The sequence below is a fragment of the Eretmochelys imbricata genome, chromosome 12 (genome assembly GCF_965152235.1).
Source record: "Eretmochelys imbricata isolate rEreImb1 chromosome 12, rEreImb1.hap1, whole genome shotgun sequence".
NCBI classification, from domain to species: Eukaryota; Metazoa; Chordata; order Testudines; family Cheloniidae; genus Eretmochelys; species Eretmochelys imbricata.
This window is the reverse complement of record NC_135583.1, coordinates 1,987,847-2,012,134: the sequence shown is the minus strand read 5'-3', so window position 1 is coordinate 2,012,134 and position 24,288 is coordinate 1,987,847. Positions and strand designations below refer to the sequence as shown.

General features: G+C 46.0%; 1 protein-coding gene across 4 annotated transcripts in view; it reads right to left on the bottom strand.

Annotated features, from left to right (window-relative positions):
* Positions 1-4,986: 4,986 nt before the first annotated feature.
* RFWD3 (ring finger and WD repeat domain 3) overlaps positions 4,987-24,288 on the bottom strand; it is a 63,139-nt gene continuing 43,837 nt past the window's right edge. For all 4 annotated transcript variants that reach the window (XM_077831112.1, XM_077831115.1, XM_077831113.1 and 1 more), the window contains 5 exons: positions 22,828-22,978; positions 19,602-19,778; positions 12,707-12,921; positions 9,687-9,904; positions 4,987-6,687 (listed from right to left, as the gene is read on the bottom strand). In XM_077831112.1, coding sequence (XP_077687238.1) covers positions 6,544-6,687; positions 9,687-9,904; positions 12,707-12,921; positions 19,602-19,778; positions 22,828-22,978 — 905 coding nt within the window. In that variant the 3' untranslated portion in view covers positions 4,987-6,543. The remainder of the gene's footprint in view (positions 6,688-9,686; positions 9,905-12,706; positions 12,922-19,601; positions 19,779-22,827; positions 22,979-24,288) is intronic.

Here is a 24,288-nt window from a genome sequence, read left to right as displayed (position 1 = left end):
TTAGGCCTGTTCTGTAGTAGGTGACTTCTGGGTACTCTTCTGGCTCTGTCAATCTGTTTCTTCACTTCAAGCAGGTGGGTATTGTAGTTGTAAGAATGCTTGATAGAGATCTTGTAGGTGTTTGTCTCTGTCTGAGGGGTTGGAGCAAATGCGGTTGTATCGTAGAGCTTGGCTGTAGACAATGGACCGTGTGGTGTGGTCTGGGTGAAAGCTGGAGGCATGTAGGTAGGAATAGCGGTCAGTAGGTTTCCGGTATAGGGTGATGGTTATGTGACCATTGCTTATGGTCATGTGTTATTGGTTATATGACCGGAAACCTACTGACCGCTATTCCTACCTACAACCTCCAGCTTTCACCCAGACCACACCACATGGTCCACTGTCTACAGCCAAGCTCTACGATACAACCGCATTTGCTCCAACCTCTCAGACAGAGACAAACACCTACAAGATCTCTATCAAACATTCTTACAAATACAATACCCACCTGCTTGAAGTGAAGAAACAGATTGACAGAGCCAGAAGAATACCCAGAAGTCACCTACTACAGGACAGGCCTAACAAAGAAAATAACAGAACGTCACTAGCCATCACCTTCAGCCCCCAACTAAAACCTCTCCAACGCATTATCAAGGATCTACAACCTATCCTGAAGGACTACCCATCACTCTCACAAATCTTGGGAGACAGGCTAGTCCTTGCCTACAGACAGCCCCTCAACCTGAAGGAAATACTCACCAGCAACCACATACCACACAACAGACCCACTAACCCAGGAACCTATCCATGCAACAAAGCCCGTTGCCAATTGTGCCCACATATCTCTGTTCAGGGGATATCATCACAGGGCGTAATCACATCAGCCACACTATCAGAGGCTCTTTCACCTGCACATCCACCAATGTGATATATGCCATCATGTGCCAGCAATGCCCCTCTGCCATGTACATTGGTCAAACTGGACAGTCTCTATGTAAAAGAATAAATGGACACAAATCAGATGTCAAGAATTATAACATTCATAAACCAGTCGGAGAACACTTCAATCTCTCTGGTCACGCGATTATAGACATGAAAGTTGCGATATTACAACAGAAAAAGTTCAAAACCAGACTCCAGCGAGAGACTGCTGAATTGGAATTCATTTGCAAATTGGATACAATTAACTTAGGCTTGAATAGAGACTGGGAGTGGCTAAGTCATTATGCAAGGTAACCTATTTCCCCTTTTTTTTTTCCTATTTCCCCCCCCGTTCCTCAGACGTTCTTGTTAAACCCTGGATTTGTGCTGGAAATGGCCCACCTTGATTATCATACACATTGTAAGGAGAGTGATCACTTTAGATAAGCTATTACCAGCAGGAGAGTGTGGTGGAGGGAGAGAAAACCTTTTGAAGTGATAAACACCCATTTTTTCATGGTCTGTGTGTATAAAACATCCTCACTGCATTTTCCACTTTATGCATCTGATGAAGTGAGCGGTCGCTCACGAAAGCTTATGCTCAAATAAATTGGTTAGTCTCTAAGGTGCCACAAGTACTCCTTTTCTTTCTGAGAGAGTAGTTGTTGTTACAAAGTATTGCTTTGAGAACAGACTGTCTTAGGATGTACTAACACAATTAGCAGCCAAAAACTAAGAGACCTCCCTCTTAATTAGTAATACCCTGGAATTTAAACTATGGGGAATCAAACTCATGTGATTTTAATACAGAACTTCTTTAATATGATCCAACATAATCCCCCTTTTGACACTAAGATTTATAAATCGTCAGTGTCACTTTCTATGTAGCCTATTCAAAAGAAGGTACTATGAGGCAATTTGAGTTTGTGATTCCAATTCATCCCACATACATGATCCTAGTGATGTATCTTTACTACAAGGTTCTGGGGAAACAGGCAAGGTGAGGCACACCCACTTTTGAGGAGTCCATTCGATACAACCTCTAGTGTCCAATAGCTTCCCTCCCTCCCCAGCCCACTGGCTCGAGGTCCGGGGTAGCCAGAAGGATCCCATGTGTAATATGGGGGGAGGGCTAACCTTCCATACCTCTGCCTCCAGAGTCTGTTGGTGTGCAATTTTGACAATTTCCCCAATTAACAGGTCTGGTTTTACAATGCTAGGAACATACTGCATCCATTTGTACTGATAAGTATCGAACAGTGTTTCTTCCTCTTCCTCTTCGTTTTTGTATTAGGCTGTCCTGTAGCTGAGCTTAATTCGGGAGATGGTTGCGGCAATGGAATTTGGAGGGCTCTCATGCCCTCAACCAGCACTTCAAAATGTCTGTCTAGAAGTAGAGGGATGGGACGTGGTGGATTACCCCGGTGTCTGTCGTCGTCTTGGCTGACCTTCCCAAGGTTTACAGCGTGGCACAGGAGTCCTTGAGCGTATGCAAGGCTGCATCCGTGTGTTTACAAAGAGTTTGTCCTCAAAAGGTAAGTCCTCGGTCATGGCCTGGATTTCCTTGGGGAAGCCAGAAAGGTGGAACCAAGAGGCCCTCCACATGACTACTGATGTGGCGATGGAGTGAGCCGCCGTGTCTGCAGAATCCAATGACACCTGCAAGGCAGTTCTGGCAATCAGGCAACCTTCTGAGATGCTTGTTTTGTATTGTTCTTTTTTGTCTGTTGGGAGATGCTCAATAAATATAGGCATCTGTGCAAAAATGTTGTCAGTGTATTTGGCTAATAGCGTGGAGTAGTTAGCAATGCATAACTGAAGAGTCACTGAGGAATAGGCTTTTCTACCAAAACAGGTCAAGGCGTTTCCAGTCTTTGTTGTAAGGGGTGGTATGAGCCAGGTGTTTTTCCCTTTGATAAACTGCTTCCACAACTAGTGAGTTTGGGCTAGGGTGAGTGAAGAGGAACTCAGCCCCTTTTGCTGGCACATAATACTTCTTGTCTGAATGTTTACAAGAAGGTGGGGCCATGGTCAGTGTCTGCCAGACCGTTTTTGCCAGGTCCATAATGCAATCTTGGCCATAGAAGAGGAATGGAGAATGTCAGTGAGCTTATGCTGTGTCTCTGGCAGCTCTTCTATGCAGATGCCTAGGGAATCAGCCATATGCTTGAATAGGTCTTGGAAAGATTTAAAGTTGTCCCTGGTGTGGGGGGAGGCATGATTGTGTCCTCCGGGGATGATGAAGAAATATGGGTAGGAGGTAGGATGTCACCCTCTATTAAGTCCTCATTGCCCTCATGCTCCACCCCAGCAACTTCAGGGGAGGCTGGGGCAACCAGTGAGGTAGATTTAGCTGATCTTGGTGTTCTGGACCTGGATTGCATGGAAGGGCTGAATATTATGAGCCCTGTACAGTGCCCATGGGTCCCAGTATGGCCAGTTTGGAGGGAGGGCCATTGGGGGGGCATCCACTGGGGGGGTTGCCACACTGTGGGCTGTAGCCCTGAGGTTCCAGGTTTGGGCGATGAATGACATGGGGTCCCCATCCCTACAGCCACTTCACCCCCCTCATCACTTGAGGGAGGAGGGGCTGAGCCAGCAGGTGTAACTGAGACTCATGGCTGGTCTACCTGGGGTGCCATCTGTGCTGAAGAGAGGCATGCCCGGGGTGGAGGCAACGAAAAAGGTCTGCCTGGCTAACTAAATGCTGCAGCAGCGGAAAGCCAGGTGCAGGCACAGGAGGCAGGCAGCGGTTAGTCAGCATGGGTGCTGCGGGCTTGCCGTAATGTACAGGAACAGCAGGCGGCGCCACAGCACTGCTCCGTGCCGAGGACTTCAGCTCTCTAGGCTCTGAGGGAACAGGCAGCCACGGCAAAACTAAGCCTGTCTAGAGCTAGACTGCACCAGGTCTTTTGCTCCTCGGGTTGCCTCTGCACTGGACGGACCCAGTGTCACGTGGTCCAAGACTCTGCATGCTGATGGTACCACGGCAGATTTAGTGGTCAGAGATTGCTTTTTGCATGGCGATTCTCCCTGTGGGGAGGAGTGAGACCGCTTCTTTGTTTTCATGGGGGCTGGATCCTTTGTGCTCATCTTAGAGGAGGATCCCATGTCCGACATGGCAGTTGGTGAGTGAGCGAGCTGGTGGGGAGGGGTCCCCTGCTCAGGGTCAGAGGCAGGACGCAGGGATTCTCCCTAAGCATCAGTTTGAGCTGGAGTTCCCTAGCCTTTCTGGTCCTTGCCATTAATTTTTTGCAGCGGTGGCACTTCTGCGTAACGTGAATCTCCTCCAGGCAGTGAACACACTGGGAGTGACCATCAGAGACTGGTATTGATAGTCTACAGGCGAGGCAACATTTAAAGCCTGGGGAGCCAGGCATAACCACTTGAAGAGAGTGATTGGTTTTTTTTTTTGTTTTAACCAGGAAAGGGAAGAGACAGTAACCTTGCAGGGAACAGGAAGAGGTAATTTCAGGCAAAAAAGGAAGAGAAAAAGTATTCTGAGGAAGATTATTCTGAGGTACTGCTGTTGTTCCGACCGAAGCCAACAGCGGCAAAGAAGGAACTGGGGGATGGTTGGCTGCAGGCGATACCCACTCAGAGCAGCGCGTGCATAGCCAAGCAGGGCACTGATACCTTAAATCTCCAACTAGAAGCACAGGGGTGCTCGAATACCTAAAAGTGGAGCACCCACAGGGACATTCCTCGAAGAAGACTATCATCAATTGTCCCTCTAGGCAGCTGTCCATGCCTTCAGATTTTCCTGTACAATCCCCAATCATTTCTAAGATATCGTTTTGCTTTGTCAATATAAAAATCTGCAGCAAAATTGAAAGATGGAGGTCAGCGTAAGACAAATTGAATTGATATTGAAGCCACCACAGGGGACTCAATTTTCATATTACATTCACTAGAAGCCTCTATTAGTAAATATACTTGAAACTCCCACATCCAACCTGGAAGTCCTATCAGATGTAGGGATCCTTGCCAGAGTACACGGAGCCTTGTTTATATTCATCTAGATGGAAGCACATCTCTGTACCACACATTTCACAAGGTCAGACAGTTACATCAGCAGAAGCAGGGTTCTATAATGATAAATGCTTTATTTTTCACATCACATAAAAAGAGAGGAACAAAATATCACACAAAAATAGATACAATTAAATGGAGATGTGTATATTTTACATTATCTTGTTTTTAAAGAGAAGACTCAAAGAAAATTCATATCCCTGCAAGTTTTAGAAAGGAAAGTTGTTCTGTGGATTTAATTAGCGACACCCTGGATCTGGTAACAGAAAAGATGCCGTTTACACAGGTTTCATGCAAGGAACAGTGCCCAGGGACAGGCTCCCCATGCAGGGAAACTGTCTTGCAACCTGTGTAACATTCTTGATAGTCTGTCTTTGGCAAATACAAACATGAAATGTAAATCATGTTCATCCCCAAGTCAGAAAATGAAATGTCCTTACTCACAGGAACACATGTGGGCTGAGAATCAGTCTGCATACTTGGCACTCAAACCCTTGGCTCACCCCCCACCCACCAACTCTTTATGGGGAATTCTGGTTCAGACTCACATCTAGGATGTGAAGAATTGTGCCACAGACAAGGATGACTGGGACCATTCTGTGACCCTCTGGTGAATCAAACCTCAGGAAATCCAACAGTTTTTATTACATTTGGTACAAAGCAGCCAACATTTTCTCTTTCTTCCTTTTCAATTCAAATGCTGTTCAGCCACCTGAGCCTTAGGCAAGGTTAACATGAATTGCAACTAGTATCAAACAGCACAAAAGTCTCCCCACCCCACCCTATTGCCAACTTTCTCCAGACAAAAGACAGTTCTACGATGTTTGGACTGGGCTGCGCCTAAAGAGGAGGCAAGGTTCATACTATATGCATATGAAAATGCAGAAGAGAAGTGTTCTCACTCCAGTCCCAAAACTATCTTCTCCATGGCAAAGACTAATGGCATAGAGTTGGCTTTACCTGATTGATGGAAAAGCCCCACCAAGCTTGTTTTGCCCAGAAGCCTCAAAAAGCGCATAGGAACAGCTGAGTAAGTCCTTTACAGGACATGTCCACAACATTCCTGGGAAAATGCCCATCTAAGTACAAGGTAGCAGCCAAACTGCTACTTGAAGCCCCTTTCATCATGGAGCAAGGGGAGGAGGACTGCAAAGTACAGGGGGAGTCTCAGAAATTCCTTTCCTTTGGGTCATTCTATGAAGTGGTTTGCAAGTCCCAGCACTGTGTTAATGCTGGGTGGGGGTGCGGGTGGGGAAGAGAGAGAGAGTTATAACACTGTGCAGCTGGAGACAGGCCAAGAGTGAGCACTGCATTGAGGCAGGCTGCCAGTTTGCCTGAGAATAGAAAAAACTGACCTTGGGATCAACTGAAGGAATAAGGACAGATACAAATTAGGGTGGGGAGAAAAGACAAAACACCAGTGCTCCAGTTCCTGAATGCACCAACATGAGAGATGCTGTGGCAGTTCCTGTCCCATAAACAATTCAGGCAGGAAAGCAGAGCCTGGGGTTGTGCTGTGGTGGTGGGACAGCAGAGAATTTGTTGGAATTGGTAGTTTGTTAACAGCACATTTTGGAAGCTCCTCTCTGCAGAAGGCTTACAGAGCCTTTTTCAATCCCACTTGTAGAGCTTCACCATCTTCTCAGTGAGAGTGGCCAGGAAGTTATTGTGGTTCACCGTGAAAGGGCAGATGTCCAGCACAGGTAGGTCAGTTTGTAGCTTCTGCCGTAAGGAGCCACTTCCAGCATCCCATACCTGTGAAGTACAAAGGGTCAGGCACCATGGTGCTCTCCTCCCACTCAGTCTTGGTTCTAATGCTGTTGGTGGGAAGGAGCCCCTCCTCAAAGAAACATCCCAGCTAGCTCAGCCATTTTCCAACACCTTCTCCAGCCAGGAAAGACTCACTTCTGAGCCACTAAACTTGCCATTAGTCTCCTCTCGGGAAGGTCAGATAATCAGGGACATAGAATCATAGAATATCAGGGTTGGAAGGGACCTCAGGAGGTCATCTAGTCCAACCCCCTGCTCAAAGCAAGACCAATCCCCAACTAAATCATCCCAGCCAGAGCTTTGACAAGCCTGACCTTAAAAATTTCTAAGGAAGAAGATTCTACCACCTCCCTAGGTAACGCATTCCAGTGTTTCACCACTCTCCTAGTGAAAAAGATTTTCCTAATATCCAACCTAAACCTCCCCCACTGCAACTTGAGACCATTACTCCTTGTTCTGTCATCAGCTACCATTGAGAACAGTCTAGATCCATCCTCTTTGGAACCCCTTTCAGGTAGTTAACAGCAGCTATCAAATCCCCCCTCATTCTTCTCTTCCGCAGACTAAACAACTAACTCAGGGAAAATGGAAAGTGGGCAAGGCTGGTCATTTGTGATGAGGCAGTCTGAATTCCGCTTTTAAAAGTTTTTCTTAAAACATGTCCCATGGCTCAGTAACCCTGTACAAAGTTCCTTTAGCTTGCATATATAAATGCAACACTTACTATTGCAAAAGTCATCTTCCAGACATGAACCAAATATGGCCAGTACTGCCTAAGTCCTACCAAAAAACCTTGTGCTTCTCTAGAGTATTCCTGTTCTTTGATATAGGATTATGTGTACAGGTAACAGAAGATCTATAAACCCATGTAATTTAGGAATATTACATGCTTCATTAAGAAAAGATCTCTATTTATCAATAGCGTGTGTGTGTTCTGGTTACTCTTATTGGAAAGAATTTTAGTAATACTATTTAATGCATTAAAAAAAGCTTGTGCACAGATTTTGCAAGGGGAGGGGATTTACGTTAAAACTGATTTTTCCTAACCCCCACCACTGCTTTAATAATAGGATATGCAGCCTCTTACTTCTGTGACTAGTTTAATTTCAGCCTGGGTTCACTGTGACTATGAGCTACCAACTAGCAGCTCTTCCTTCCAAAGAGGATGGATCTAGACTGTCATCTGGTACCAGTGAGAACAGAACGAGGAGTAATGGTCTCAAGTTGCAGTGGGGGAGGTTTAGGTTGGGTATTAGGAAAAACTTTCACTAGGAGGTGGTGAAGCACTGGAAAGCGTTACCTAGGGAGCTGGTGGAATCGCCTTCCTTTGAAGTTTTTAAGGTCAGGCTTGACAAAGCCCTGGCTGGGATAATTTAGTTGGGGATTGGTCGTGCTTTGAGCAGGGGGTTGGACTAGATGACCTCCTGAGGTCTCTTCCAACCCTGATATTCTATGATTCAGCCTGTGGGAGATAATGGATTGAGATGTACCAATTTCCCACCTGGCTGGGATCTACAAAGCCACCTGGCAGCAGTAAGAACCCTTGTTGTTTGTTTCATAGATATTAAGGTCAGAAGGGACCATTATGATCATCTAATCTGACCTCCTGCACAATGCAGGCCACAGAATCTCACCCACTCACTCCTGCAATAAACCTCTCACCTATGTCTGAGCTATTGAAGTCCTCAAATCATGGTTTAAAGACTTCCAGGTGCAGAGAATCCTCCAGCAAGTGACCCGTGCCCCATGCTGCGGAGGAAGGCGAAAAACCCCCAGGGCCTCTTCCAATCTGCCCTGGAGGAAAATTCCTTCCCGACCCCAAATATGGCGATCAGCTGAACTCTGAGCATATAGGCAAGATTCACCAGCCAGATACCCAGGAAAGAATTCTCTGTAGTAACTCAGATCCCACCCCATCTAACATCCCATCACAGGCCATTGGGCCTATTTACCATGAATATTTAAAGATCAATTAATTGCCAAAATCATGTTTCAGAGAAGACATGGAGAATGAACCATCTTCACTCCTAGAGATGATCCCTGCAAGTCAGTGTTTAGAAACAGTGGCAGGGCAATGTGGATGAAGCACTATAGCTTCTTGTGCTGTAACTGTTCTGTGGCTCGAGAACAGTCGTCTCCAACACCTGTTAAGCCAGTTTTCCTCATTATTTTACTGCTCCCAAGGAAGGCTGGATGGACCAATTCTCTATCACACCCCTTATGTAACAAGAGGTTTGCTTTGGGGCTGTAGCCATAGCATTTTAACCATAGCTAAATGCCAAGGTACACTCTTACCTTGGAGGCTGAAGTCCTCCTTCGACCTCAGAACAGACACCGCACAGATGGCAGCAGTACAAGTCTTCCTCCACTGTCCCCTGCCAACCTGTCTCAACCCTAACCTGAAGAGACCACCTCTAGGAGGGAAGTTCACTCCCTGGTTTCCATAGACCAGATCATAAGAAGTGATGTTGCGACTCAACAGGCTTGAACTCTTCCCTGTGAGTTGGTATTGAGCTAGTGTGCCAGCATGCTGCTCCTGTAAGTGGCACTGTACTGGCCAGGTACCATTTGTACAACAGGACATTTTCTTTGGAGGAAAGTGTTAATTCCTAGGCCCTGGACAGAGTCTATCATGGCTAATTACATTCTGCCTACCTATATTCCTCAGGTAGGAAGCAGGCACAAGTTCACTACAGGGGCAACCTGCCTATATTTAAATTACCTTAAGGACACAGTATCTAGTTTTGTGCATTACTGGTTTACAGCCTGAAGCAGTATCTCTAAGTTGCCAGGGAGTTAGCCAGTCCCACAAGCAAAGTATGGAAAGTTAATGTACACACACAAACACCTCCCGGCCCACTCACATGTTACCTACGATGCAAATTCCATCACACTGGATTTAACAACATGGGACAGATAAGGTTTCTCTCCTAAGCACTGCAATAAAACGCTGCCTGATGAAAATGAAAGGAAAAAAGAAATACCATGGCAGAGTTTGAGGCCTCATCGCCAGCGCACACCAAGATGCTGCCATCCTCTTCTGGACTCTGAAAGATGGCATTTTTGGTCAGCAGTTTGCAGGTGGGCCCAGCACTGAATGTCTGAACTGGGTGACAGGAGCAGACCATGTCGACAGATGCATCCGTCAGTTGGCTACAGGACAGTTCCATCACTACACAATGCAGGCAATTGTTGCTCTTATCTGTGGGATGTAGAGAAAGGGTAACTCCACTGACAAGCTGAGTCACTTGCCAAATACAGGTTTCAGAGTGGTAGCTGTGTTAATCTGTATCAGCAAAAAGAACGAGGCGTACTTGTGGTACCTTAGAGACTAACAAATTTATTTGACCATAAGCTTTCCTGGCTAAAACCCACTTCATCGGACGCATGCAGTGAAAAATACAGTAGGAAGATGTATATATACACAGAGAACATGAAAAAATGGGTGTTGCCATACACGCTATAATGAGAGCGATCAATTAAGGTGAGCTATTATCAGCAGGAGAAAAAAACAAAACAAAAACCTTTTGTAGTGATAATCAGGATGGCCCATTTCCAACAGTTAACAAGAAGGTGAGAGTAACAGTGGGGGGCGGAAATAAACATGGGGAAATAGTTATACTTTGTGTAATGACACATCCACTCCCAGTCTTTATTCAAGCCTAATTTAACGGTGTCCAGTTTGCAAATTAATTCCAATTCAGCAGTCTCTCACTGGAGTCTGTTTTTGAAGTTTTTTTGTTGTAATATTGCCACTTTTAGGTCTGTAATCGAGTTACCAGAGAGATTGAAGTGTTCTCCGACTGGTTTTTGAATGTTATAATTCTTGATGTCTGATTTGTGTCCATTTATTCTTTTACGTAGAGATTGTCCGGTTTGGCCAATGTACATGGCAGAGGGGCATTGCTGGCACATGATGGCATATATCCCATCGGTAGATGTGCAGGTGAACGAGCCTCTGATAGTGTGGCTGATGTGATTAGGTCCTATGATTGTGTCTCCTGAATAGACATGTGGACAGAGTTGGCAACGGGCTTCGTTGCGATGATAGGTTCCTGGGTTAGTGTTTTTGTTGTATGGTGTGGTTGCTGGTGAGTATTTGCTTCAGGTTGGGGGGGCTGTCTGTAAGCAAGGACTGACCTGTCTCCCAAGATCTGTGAGAGCGAGGGACTGTCCTTCAGGATAGGTTGTAGATTCCTGACGATGCGCTGGAGAGGTTTTAGTTGGGGACTGAAGGTGATGGCTAGTGGCGTTCTGTTACTTTATTTGTTGGGCCTGTCCTGTAGTAGGTGACTTCAGGGTACTCTTCTGGCTCTGTCAATCTGTTTCTTCACTTCAGCAGGTGGTACTGTAGTTGTAAGAATGCTTGATAGAGATCTTGTAGGTGTTTGTCTCTGTCTGAGGGGTTCTCGTCCCCTAACGCCCCTACTCTACTTGCGCTACACTGATGACGACTTCATCATCTGGACCTATGGAAAAAAGCTCTTGAGGAATTCCACCATGATTTCAACAATTTCCACCCCACCTCAGCCTGGACCAGTCCACACAAGAGATCCACTTCCTGGACACTACCATGCAAATAAGCGATGGTCACATAAACACCACCCTATACCAGAAACCTACTGACCGCTATACTTACCTACATGGCTCCAGCTTTCAACCAGACCACACCACATGATCCGTTGTCTACAGCCAAGCTTTAAAATACAACCGCATTTGCTCCAACCCCTCAGACAGAGACAAACAACTATAAGATCTCTATCAACTTATCCTTACAACAAAGCCCGTTGCCAACTCTGTCCACATATCTATTCAGGAGACACCATCATAGGACCTAATCACATCAGCCACACTATCAGAGGCTCATACACCTGCACATCTACCTATGGGATATATGCCATCATGTGCCAGCAATGCCCCTCTGCCATGTACATTGGCCAAACCGGACAGTCTCTACGTAAAAGAATAAATGGACACAAATCAGACGTCAAGAATTATAACATTCAAAAACCAGTCGGAGAACACTTCAATCTCTCTGGTAACTCGATTACAGACCTAAAAGTTGCAATATTACAACAAAAAAACTTCAAAAACAGACTCCAGTGAGAGACTGCTGAATTGGAATTAATTGGCAAACTGGACACCATTAACTTAGGCTTGAATAAAGACTGGGAGTGGATGTGTCATTACACAAAGTAAAACTATTTCCCCATGCTTATTTCCCCCCCACATACTATTACTCTCACCTTCTTGTTAACTGTTGGAAATGGGCCATCCTGATTATCACTAGAAAAGGTTTTTTTCTCCTGCTGATAATAGCTCACCTTAACCGATCACTCTCATTATAGTGGGTACAGCAACACGCATTTTTTCATGTTCTCTGTGTGTGTGTATATATATATAAACACACACACACACCCCTACCTTCCTACTGTATTTTCCACTGCATGCATCCGATGAAGTGGGTTTTAGCCCATGAAAGCTTATGCTCAAATTTGTTAGTCTCTAAGGTGCCACAAGTCCTCCTCGTTCTTTTCGCCAAACACAATTTTTCCCCACTGTACAATAGCCTCTTCAGGAAAGGGCCAGAACTAAGCTGCAAAGAGACTAGAATCCTAATACAAACCCACTCAGGGTCCCCACAGGGATGGAAGCCCTAGGCAAGAGGCATTGTGAGGCAAAAGGAACGGTCCATTTGCAGCCAGGCATACCAGGCTTCTCCTCCCAACCCCACTCTCAGCAGCATCTCTTTTGTATATGTGCAGCCACACAAAAAGCTTTACTGTGTCCAAGGGGAAGCATGGTACTAGTGTGTTATCCAGGCCTTCGCCTCTGAAAAGTAAAAGCATGATTTCTGCTATGCTCTCAATTCCCTGAGGCGCCAGCTTTCCAAAGCTACCACCAAACCCTGGCACCTCGCAGGGGCTTAGGTGGCAGGGCAGAATTACGGCAAACTGATAAAAGCACTGCATAAAGGGTGTTGTACTTGCACAAAATTACTTACTAGGCCTGTAAGTTGCAAGGCAGTGCCGAGTGCTGATTTCAGTCTGAATATCGATGCAGCCTCCAGACTCTAGAGGCAGATGGTGAGGCCGGTAGGAGTTGGTGGCCTTCTGTTCCCAAAAGCAGCCTCCTTCTAAGGTCCCAGCTATTACCCCACCGTATGGCAGTGTGGTGGAGGCCATTCGGGGCAGGTAGGACAGGGAAACCACAGGACACCTGAAAGGAGAATTTGCAAGAGCGTAACGCCAGCACTTATAACAATAGAATACCAATTTAAATTTATTAAATATTTATGGATGTTCTTCTACATTTTTAATATTGATTTCAATTCCACAGAATACAAAGTGCATAGTGCTCACTTTATATTGCTATTTTTGATTACACATATATATGCACTGTAAAGTGATGAACCAAAAAATAGCATTTTTCATTTCACCTCATACAAGTACTGAAGTGCACTCTCTTTATCGTGAAAGTGTAACTTACAAATGCAGATTTTTTTTGGTTAAATAACTGCACTCAAAAACAAAACAGAGTAAAACTTTAGAGCCTGAAAGTCCACTCAGTCCTACTTCTTATTCTGCCAATCTCTAAGACAAACAAACAAGTTTGTTTACATTGACAGGAGATACTGGTGCCTGCTTATTTACAATGGCACCTGAAAGTGAGAACAGGCGTTCGCATGGCACTTTTGTAGCCAGCGTTGCAAGGTATTTACATGTCAGAAATGCTAAACATTCATATGCCCCTTCATGCTTCAGCCACCATTCCAGAAGACACTTCCACGCTGACTATGCTTGTTAAAAAAATAATGCATTGAATTTGTGACTGTACTCCTTGGGGGGAGAATTGTATGTCTCCTGCTCTGTTTTACCCATATTCTGCATAGATTACATATTACAGCAGTCTCGGATGATGACCCAGCACATGTTCGTTTTAAGAACACTTTCACAGCAGATTTGACAAAACACAAAGAAGGTACCAATGTGAGATTTCTAAAAATAACTACATCACTCAACCCAAGGTTTAAGAATCATAGAATATCAGGGTTGGAAGGGACCTCAGGAGGTCATCTAGTCCAACCCCCTGCTCAAAGCAAGGCCAATCCCCAATTAAATCATCCCAGCCAGGGCTTTGTCAAGCCTGACCTTAAAAACTTCTAAGGAAGGAGATTCCACCACCTCCTTAGGTAACGCATTCCAGTGTTTCACCACCCTCCTAGTGAAAAAGCTTTTCCTAATATGCAACCTAAATCTCCCCCACTGCAACTTGAGACCATTACTCCTTGTTCTGTCATCTGCTACCACTGAGAACAGTCTAGAGCCATCCTCTTTGGAACCCCCTTTCAGGTAGTTGAAAGCAGCTATCAAATCCCCCCTCATTCTTCTCTTCTGTAGACTAAACATCCTCAGTTCCCTCAGCCTTTCCTCATAAGTCATGTATTCCAGTCCCCTCATCATTTTTGTTGCCCTCTGCTGGACTCTTTCCAATTTTTCCACATCCTTCTTGTGGTGTGGGGCCCAAAACTGGACACAGTACTCCAGATGAGGCCTCACCAATGTCGAATAGAGGGGGACAATCACATCCCTCGATCTGCTGGCAATGCCCCTACTTATACATCCCAAAATGCCATTGGCCTTCTTGGCAACAAGGACACACTGTTGACTCATATCCAGCTTCTCGTCCACTGTAACCCCTAGGTCCTTTTCTGCAGAACTGCTGCCGAGCCATTCGGTCCCTAGTCTGTAGCGATGCATGGGATTCTTCCGTCCTAAGTGCAGGACTCTGCACTTGTCTTTGTTGAACCTCAGATTTCTTTTGGCCCAATCCTCCAATTTGTCTAGGGCCCTCTGTATCCTATCCCTACCCTCTAGCGTTTCTACCTCTCCTCCAGGTTTAGTGTCATCTGCAAACTTGCTGAAGGTGCAATCCACACCATCCTCCAGATCATTTATGAAGATATTAAACAAAACCGGCCCCAGGACCGACCCTTGGGGCACTCTGCTTGATATTGGCTGCCAACTAGAAATGGAGCCATTGATCACCACCCGTTGAGCCCGACAATCTAGCCAGCTTTCTATCCACCTTATAGTCCATTTATCCAGCCCATACTTCTTTAACTTGCTGGCAAGAATACTGTGGGAGACCGTGTCAAAAGCTTTGCTGAAGTCAAGGAACAACACGTCCACTGCTTTCCCTTCATCCACAGAACCAGTTATCTCGTCATAGAAGGCAATTAGATTAGACAGGCATGACTTGCCCTTGGTGAATCCATGCTGACTGTTCCTGATCACTTTTCTCTCCTCTAAGTGCTTCAGAATTGATTCCTTGAGGATCTGCTCCATGATTTTTCCAAGGACTGAGGCGAGGCTGATTGGCCTGAAGTTCCCAGGATCCTCCTTCTTCCCTTTTTTAAAAAGATGGGCACAACATTAGCCTTTTTCCAGACATCCGGGACTTCCCCCAATCGAATCTGAAGTGCCCTCCAAAATCTGAGAGGGACAAGGTATGGAGCATACTTTTAGAAGTCTTAAAAGAGCAAAATTCTGATGCGGAAACTATGGAACCCGAACCACCAAAAAAGAAAATCAATCTTCTGCTGGTTACATCTGACTCAGATGATGAAAATGAACAGGCGTCGGTCCACTCTGCTTTGGATCATTATCGAGCAGAACCCGTCATCAGCATGGAAGCATGTCCTCTGGAATGGTTTCTGAAGCATGAAGGGACATATGAATCTTTAGTGCATTTGGCATGTAAATATCTTGCAACACCAGCTACAACCGTGCCTTGTGAAGACCCATTCTCACTTTCAGGTGACATCGTAAATAAGAAGCAGACAGCATTATCTCCTGCAAATTGCAATCAGCTTTGTCTAAGTGATTGGCTGACCAAGAAGTAGGACTGAGTGGACTTGTAGACTCTAAAGTTTTACACTGTTTTATTTTTGAATGCAGGTTTGTTTGTTTTTTTAAACCACATAATTCTACATTTGTAAGTTCAACTTTCATGGTAAAGAGACTGCACTACAGTACTTGTATGAGGTGAATTGAAAAACACAATTTTGTTTTTTACAGTGCAAATATTTGTAATAAAAAATATAAAATGAGCACTGTACACTTTGTATTCTGTGTTGTAACTGAAATTAATATATTTGAAAATGTAGTAAACATCCAAAAATATTTAAAATAAATGATATTCTATTGTTGCTTAACATCACGATTAATTGAACAATTAATTTTTTAAATCGCTTGACAGCCCTACAATTTATTCCAGTGCTTAAACCACCCTGACACAGTTAGGAAATTTTTCCTAATGTCCAACCTAAACCTCCCCTGCTGCAATTTAAGCCCAGTGCTTCTTGTCCTAGCCAAAGAGGTTAAGGAGACCAATTTTTCTCCCTCTTCCTTGTAACATCCTTTGTACTTGAAAATGGTTATGTCCCCACTCAGTCTTCTCTTTTCCAGAGTAAACAAACCCAATTTTTTTTCAATCTTCCCTCGTAGATTGTTTTCCAGATCTTTAATCATTTTTGTTGCTCTTCTCTGGACTTTCTCAAATTTGTCCATATCTTTCATGAAATGTGCGGCCAGAACTGGACAATACTTCAGTTGAGGCCTAATCAGTGCAGAGTAGAGCAGAAGAATTCTTGTGTCTTTCTTATAACACTCATGCTAATACATCCCAGAACGATGTTTGCTTTTTTTTGCAACAGTGTTACACTGTTGACTCATATTTAGCTTGTGGTCCAATATGACCCCCAGATCCCTTTTTGCAGTACTCTTTCCTAGGCAGTCACTTCCCGTTTTGTATGCGTGCAACTGATTCGTCACACTAAGGGGAGTACTTTACATTTGTCCTTATTGAATTTCATCCTATTTACTTCATAGTATTTCTCCAGTTTGTCCAGATCATTTTGAATTTTAATCCTATCCTCCAAAGCACTTGCAACCCCTCCCCGCTTGATATCGTCCACTATCTTCATAAGTGTACTCGCTGCGAAATCTAAATCACAGATGAAATATTGAACAGAACCAGACCTAGAACTGATCCCTGCAGGACCCCACTTGATATGCCCTTCCAGCTTGACTTTGAACCACTGATGATTACTCTCTGGGAACAGTTTTCCAACAAGATATGCACCTATCTTATAGTAGCTCCATTTAGGTTGTATTTCCCTGGTTTGTTTATGAGAAGGTTACGTGAGACAGTATCAAAATCCTTACTAGAGTCAAGATATACCACATCTACCGCTTCTCCCCATCCACAAGCCTTGTTACCCTGCCAAAGAAAGCTATTAGGTTGGTTTGACATGCTGTTACTTATCACCTTATTATCTTCAAGGTGTTTGCAAACTGATTGCTTAATTATTTGCTCCATTATCTTTCCAGGTATTGAAGTTAAGCTGAGAGGTTTGTAATCCCCTGATTTGTCCTTTTCCCCTTTTTATAGATGGGTACTACTTTGCCCTTTTCCAGTGCTCTGGAATCTCTCCAGTTTTCATGAGTTTTCAAAGATAAGATAAATCGCTAATGGCTCAGATATCTCCTCAGTCAGCTCCTGAACAAGTGAGACACTTGGCACTGATCACAGCACTAATCCCCAGGACCTAAGCACAAGAATAGCAGCCTCTGGAAGTCATTTACACAATACTACTCAACCTTTCTCGGTTATCCAATGCTAATTTTGGCTAAGATTCCTGTACTTCCCCACATCTGAACTAGCAAGGGTGAAAAAATCCAGAGAGGTAATGATCTTAGTGTTTCAGGGCCTTATGCAACAACTTTACTCTATCAAAAAAAAGAAAAAGTAGTCCCATAATTAGGGCCCTACCAATTTTACAGCCGTGAAATACATGTCACTTCCCTGTGAAATCTATCTCCCCAAAATCAGCTGGATTGGTTAGGGACAGGACTTGTCCTTCCCCTGCACGCCTGTTATCTGAGGGAGATCGGATGAACCTCCACAGGCAGCGCAGAAGTGAGGGTGTATCACCCTCACTTCTGTGCTGCAGTAGCTCCAGAGCTGGGCTCCAGGCTTCTACCCGCGTGCCCCACCCCCATGGCTCTGGTCGAGGCTGGGGGCTGCAAGGGCTCCGGCTGGGACTTGGGGCTTCCACCCCTGGGGCTCCTGCCCGGGCTCAGGGACCTGGGCTGGGGGCTACCACCCCCCACAGCTCCAGCCCCCGCAGCTCCTGCCTGGGCTCTGGGTGCTTGAGCTCCGGGACCTCTGCTCCCTCTTACCCCCCCGCCCCCGCCACGCCATGTCTCCAGCCCAGGGTCAGGGACCTGAGCTGGGGGCTGCCACCCCCTGAAGATCCAGCTCAGCTTGTGGGGCTTCACCCCGGCCTGACTCCTTTCCGAGCTCCAGGGCTGCTGCTGCCACAGTCTGTCCCCACCCCACCTCTTGACGCTCAAGCTCCGGGGCTTCCACTCCCTCCTCCCCAGGGCGGCTGCCTGCCCCCGCATGGCTCTTCCCTGGGCTTAGGAAGCTTAGCTGGGAGCTGCCACCCAGGACTTGGGGCTTTTGCCCCACACAGCTCCTTCCCTGACTCCGGGCCACCCAGGTTCAGGGCTTCTGTCCCCTCTTGGGGCTCCTGCCGGGGCTTGGGGCTTCAGCCCCCGTAGCACCTGCTGGGGTTCGGGGCTTCCATCCTTGGCTCCTGCCAGGGCTGGGGCACCCGTTTTTCAAATTATCCGGGGCCCTGGGCATGGGCCCCATGGACCCATGCGTTAATCCAGTACTGGTCCTGACTAGCAGCTAGGAGCCCCTAGTTGGGGTGATCCCAGAAGCACTGGGGAGATCAGACCTACCTCCACCTCTGGGAGTCTCCTCCAGATGCAGGAAACTCAACAGCAGCTGCCTTCAGAACTGGGCTTTGAAGGCAGCACAGACGTGCGTATAGTAATCCTGTAACCCCTCTACAACAGCTTTGGGATCCCCCCACAATCCTCTTTTAGACCAGGACCCCACAGTTACAACACCCTGAAATTTCAGATGTAAACATCTGAAATTGTGAAATTGACTAATTTTAAGACCCTGTGGCCATGAAATTGACCAAAGTGAACCCAGAATTTGGTAGGGCCTACCCATAATGACGGACATGTAGACACGCTATGTTCCAGGACTATGGGTAACAATTTACTAATCCTTGAAGAGGTGATCACAAATCAAAAGGCTGCAATGCCCAAAGAAGAACTTGCAAACACTTTAAAAAGACCTGCTCCACCATGGAACTTACGGGAGCAGAAGAGCCAAAACACTAAGGGAACCCTGAAGAAAACTATTTGTAGTTTGGCACTATTCCTGTGTGCTGGCTCTCCCTGGGAAAACCTTTTGTATGCCACTACGCATACACTCAGAACATGTCTCTTAACGTGCTTAGGAACCGAACAACTTGTCCCTGCTACCTATGAAAGAACAAAGTAGGGAGGAAGAACGTAATTAGTCACATTAACCCTATGCCCTTCCCAGAGTCTAATATCTTACACCAGTAGAAGTGCAATGTTGTGAAAAACATCTAATAGCACTCAGAGGCTCAAACTCAAGTTTCCTGGTATAAGACTTCTCAGCATGCTCCAGCCATTGGCAAGCATGGCCTATTTTAGTGTCCAAACTACACCACACAGCTCCCAGGGAATCCTGACCAGACATCTGTACTAACGTTTAATTCTCAGATGCAGAACTGCAGAGGTGACAGTATCTCAGATTGTTCCATCCCTGCTCCTAGTTCTGAATCTGCCCTGGTTAAGCCACGAGCCAATATTTTTACAGCTTACCGTTAACGTGCACAAAAGATGCTCTTTAATCAGGCAATTATACTCATCTGTTTAAGACGCTACATTTAACTGGCAGTACACTTGTGAAATTCTGGGATACAGACTGTGAAATCATACCTGGACTTCTGAGGGGCTAGTTCCTGGACATGAGAGCTTGTGTCCCTTAGATCATACACCAGGATAGAGCCATTGACAAGCCCAGCATAGATATAGTTGGTATCATCAAGGCACCAGCAGCAGCTCCAGACAGGGCGGCCGGCATTGTACGTCTGGACCACGGTATTTGTTGTCAAACTGTGGAGGGAAAGGAATATAGTGACAATGCAAACTTATACTGTGGGATGAGAAGACTCAGTGTAACACACCCAGCTAACAAGTCTAGAATAAATCTCTGCCTAAGGAACTGAATAGGAGGCTGTTCCCCACTACAGATTTTAATCCCCATAGTCCAGAAAAGAATCTGAAGAATATAGATAGTATATCACTGTGAAACTGTCAAGATCTAGCATTCCACCAAAGCATATACAGATGCTGAAAAAGGTAAAATAACTCCTTCTCTCCGACTTTTTGGTCTGATCCTGGGGAATAAAAATCACTTTATATTGGCTGCAGGGATAGGAGTATCAGACTGAGCTCCTAATTGCTTTGTTGGGAGAGCAGGGTTAAATTACTTGTCTGGAAATAGTTAGGAGGAGAACGCATTGCACTGTGGTCCCAGAATACTGTATTTTCCAGAAATTAGGAGCCTCATTCATTAAGATTCTTCTCCCTGCTTAGTTATTCTCTTCTGCCTGTTTATCTGAGAGGGCTCAAGTTCTGAGAAACAGCATTTAACACCTAAAGGAACTGATTTAAGCAAGTGTTAGAGAGCAAATAGGGTAAACAAAACAGTATACGTATACACACACACACACACACACACACAAATATGAATGTCAAAAAATTCTTAACAGTTTGCAGAACGCTGTCATTGGGGGAAGTGTATGCTGTGTTTGGGACAAGGCAGAGGAGCTGAAACAGCAGCTGAGGCTGGAGTCACTGAAGAAACTGGAAATTAAAAATGGATTTTGCATGGAGGGACGTATCAGAGACATGTGGCAAATTGAGATTCAGTAGGGATGAAAGATAGAGATGATATCAAAAAAGGGAATCTGTAGAGTCATTTCACCCAAGACACCCACAACAAGTATTTTGCACAGAAGGAACCACCCAGGGGCGGGCGGGGCGGGGCAGGAGGTCAGGTGACCCTGATGAAGATTCTAATAGTTAGGAACCAGAAAACAGTGATTTATGCAGAGAACAATGTGTTATGTTTTCTTCCATGTACCAGAACAGGAGATGTAACAAAGGACAAAACACATCCTGGAGAATTATTAGGGATATGCAAATGGCAATAAGTGATTAGAAAAGGGAGGTTGACACAGTCAAGCAACCTCAGGGACCAATGCAGGGAAAGCGAAGAGTAGGTTGAAGCAGGCAATCTTCTGAGAGAACATTCTGGTATCAAGCAAAAGTGAAGACTGGATACAACTTGTTAGAGACCAACTGATGGAAGTATCAGTAGTGTAAAGAGGAAGGTTTGCGTATCAAGCATTGGTATAAATTCTGTGATGAGTGGCAACTACTTGCATTAAACTGTCTCCATTTATGCAAGAGTACCAACCTTACAGGCTCAGAACTTACACACTGGCTTTAAAGTAGGCAGGAAGGAGTAACTTGTTTAACTCAAAAATATCTGACATATTCCACCATATAGACAATAGGAATGGGAAAATTAGAATTAAATTAATCTTATTGCAAAACAACTCTACTTTTTTAATTATGTATATAGGTACGCCATGAGCACGAAGAACTGGAAGAGACATCAACCTCACAACCTAGAGGGCATAACTGTAGCCTGTCCTAACTGAAAAGAGAAACATAAGTCGAGTAGCACTGGATCTCAAGATGTTTAGTCAGCCAGTGAGAAATACCAATATAGGTAGTATGGAGTAAGGAGATAAGGAGTGACAAAAACCCCCAACACCACAATACTCAATGGGCATCTGCTACAGACCAGGACTGGAGGAATCCCACCTATCCTGTGGGATTCCTCTACCGCAGGGGTGGGCAAACTTTTTGGCCTGAGGGCCACATTGGGGTTCCAAAACTGTATGGAAGGCTGGGTAGGGAAGGCCGTGCCTCCCCAAACAGCCTGGCCCCCACACCCTATTTGCACCCTCCCTCCCACTTCCCGTCCCCTGACTGCCCCCCTCAGAACCCCTGACCCATCCAAACCACCCTGCTCCTCGTCCCCTGACCACCCACTCCCAGGTCCCCTGTCCCTAACCCCCCCCATCCAACCCCGCGCCCCGCTCCCTGTCCCCTGACTGCTCCAACCCCTATCCACACCCCCGCCCCCTGGGATTCACACCTATCCAACCACCCCTTGCTCCCTGTCTCCTGACTGGCCCCTGGGTCCCCTCTGCCCCTTATCCAACCCTCCCGCTCCCCACCCCGTTACCATGCTGCTCAGAGCACCAGGACTGGCAGCCATGCCGCCACGCAGTCTAGGGCACTGGGGCAGGCTGGAGGATCTTGCAGCCCTGCCATCCAGAGTGCTGGCGGCACAGTGAGCTGAGGCTGCGGAGGATGGGGGGACAGCAGGGAAGGGGCCGAGGGCTAGCCTTCCCCAGCTGGGAGATCAAGGGCCAGGCAGGACAGTTCTGTGGGCTGGATGTGGCCCGCGGGCTGTAGTTTGCCCACCTCTGCTCTACCCCAACATGTCCTTTTAAGTCTCCCAGCACAGCTGTAGAGATGTATTGTTCCTACATTAGTGGAACAGCAGTTCTCAGGAGTGCTGCTTAGCGCTCTTTCCATATACTTCAGCTGTGTGCAGTTCAACCTTGATTAGAAGTTTCAAATCAGAGCAACCTTCTGAGGAGTAGGGAACAGACAGAGGAAAACAGTAAAAACCCTGATCCTAGATCAAAGAGAATCAAGCAGGTAGTAAAAGTCACACTAGCAGATAACGCTACATCTGTGCCACAAGATACAGCGGATTTGTGCTGGCTTACTTTCAAAGCTGTACCCAACAGAGATGCCACTGAGAGGCGGCACCAGGAAAAGGTAGGGACATAATCCCTCCTTCATTAAAGGGACTAGGAAGTGAGAACAATTCATCACGATAATGCACACATTCCAGAGGACGGATGAAGTTCAAACTGAGATCTGTTCTCAACTCCCTGCGAGAAAGAAAAAATGGGTGCTCCAAAGCGCACACAGAGGTGAGCTAGAGATAAAGCCAAACCTGGAAAATGTGAAGGGCAGATAGGGCTGGCTGCCCTTGTTTAGCAGCACACACCTGGTAAGTTTGAGCGTATGGTCCAAAGCAGCAGACAGCAGCAAGCCATCTGTCCGATTACTGAAGGCCAGTCCCCGGATCTGCTTACTGTGGATGGGAATGTACTGACTGCTCTTCAGGTTGGCAGCACTTATCATCTTAAAGCCACAACCTGTCATGAAGAAAGGACAAAGCTGATCAGATACTATGTATGCTGGTGACCACATCAAGTTATTGGGGTGTCTGATTTTAAGCTATGGTCTCACTTCAGTATTTATGCTGAACTTGTGGACTTGTGAAGTGTGCACAGAAAGGGTAGGTATCTTGTTCTGGAGATCAATCACTACAGAACTCCTTTTTCTGCTCCTCCACGCGTTCTGGTCAGTGTGACAGAACTCATGAGAATTTCAGCATTAGTATCATAATCTGTCAGTTGCTCTCGACCCAGGTCCTAGACATTCTAGCCAAATTAAACAAATCCCAATGTTCAGTGTGGCTGGAGCGCTATACAGGATGATAATGTACTTTCAAAGAATAGTTACAGGTTACAGGTAAACTGTTCACTTGTACTCTAGAAATGTCACTATACAGAGCTGCATTCCGATATTACTGAGCCAGAGAGCTGTCCCTATATAGAAGCTAAGATGACTAAGGTGAACTGAGAAGTTGTTCAGAAAGAGGAGGAAGTTACTCACCTTGTCCAGTAACTGACTTTCTTCGAGATGAGTGTCCTTGTGGGTGCTCCACTCCAGGTCAAAGTGCATCCCTGTGCCTTCAATCAGAGATTTTCACAGCAGTTCCCATATGGGCCTCATGCACTGTCAGTGCTGGAACAGCACGTGCATGGCCCAGACTCCTCAGTTCCTTCTCTACAATGGAGCCTGCTCCAAACTCCGAAGTAGAGGGGAAGAGGGTGGGTAGTGGAGCATGCCACAGGGATGCTCATCTTGAAGAGCATCAGTTACTGCACAAGGTGAGTAACCTCTTCTCCTTTGAGAGACGTCCCTGTGGGTGCTCCACTCCAGATGACTGAAAAGCAGTATCTCTTATGATGGTCGGGACTGCGGATCTGGTAAGAAAGTGGTTGATAAGACAGCTCGACCCAGTTGGGTGTCTGATGAAGGACCATGCATGAGAGCATAACGTTTAGCAAACAAAGGTCCGACGCCTGAGTGGCCACCTTGCATATGTTGGAAAGCAGGACGTTGCGGAGAAATGCTATGGAAGTGGACCGGATCTAGTAGAGCAGTGGTTTTCAAACTTTTTTCCTGGTGACCCAGTTGAAGAAAAGTGTTGATGCCCGAGACCCAACAGAGCTGGGGATAAGGGGTTTGGAGTGTAGGGGTGAGGGGTAGGGGGTTTGGGGTGCAGGAGGGGGTCAGAGCTCTGAAGTGCAGAAAGGGGCTCTGGGTTTAGGGGGAGCTCAGGGCTGGGGCAGGGGATTGGTGCGGGGGCAGCTCCCGGTCAGTGGGGTGCTAAGGC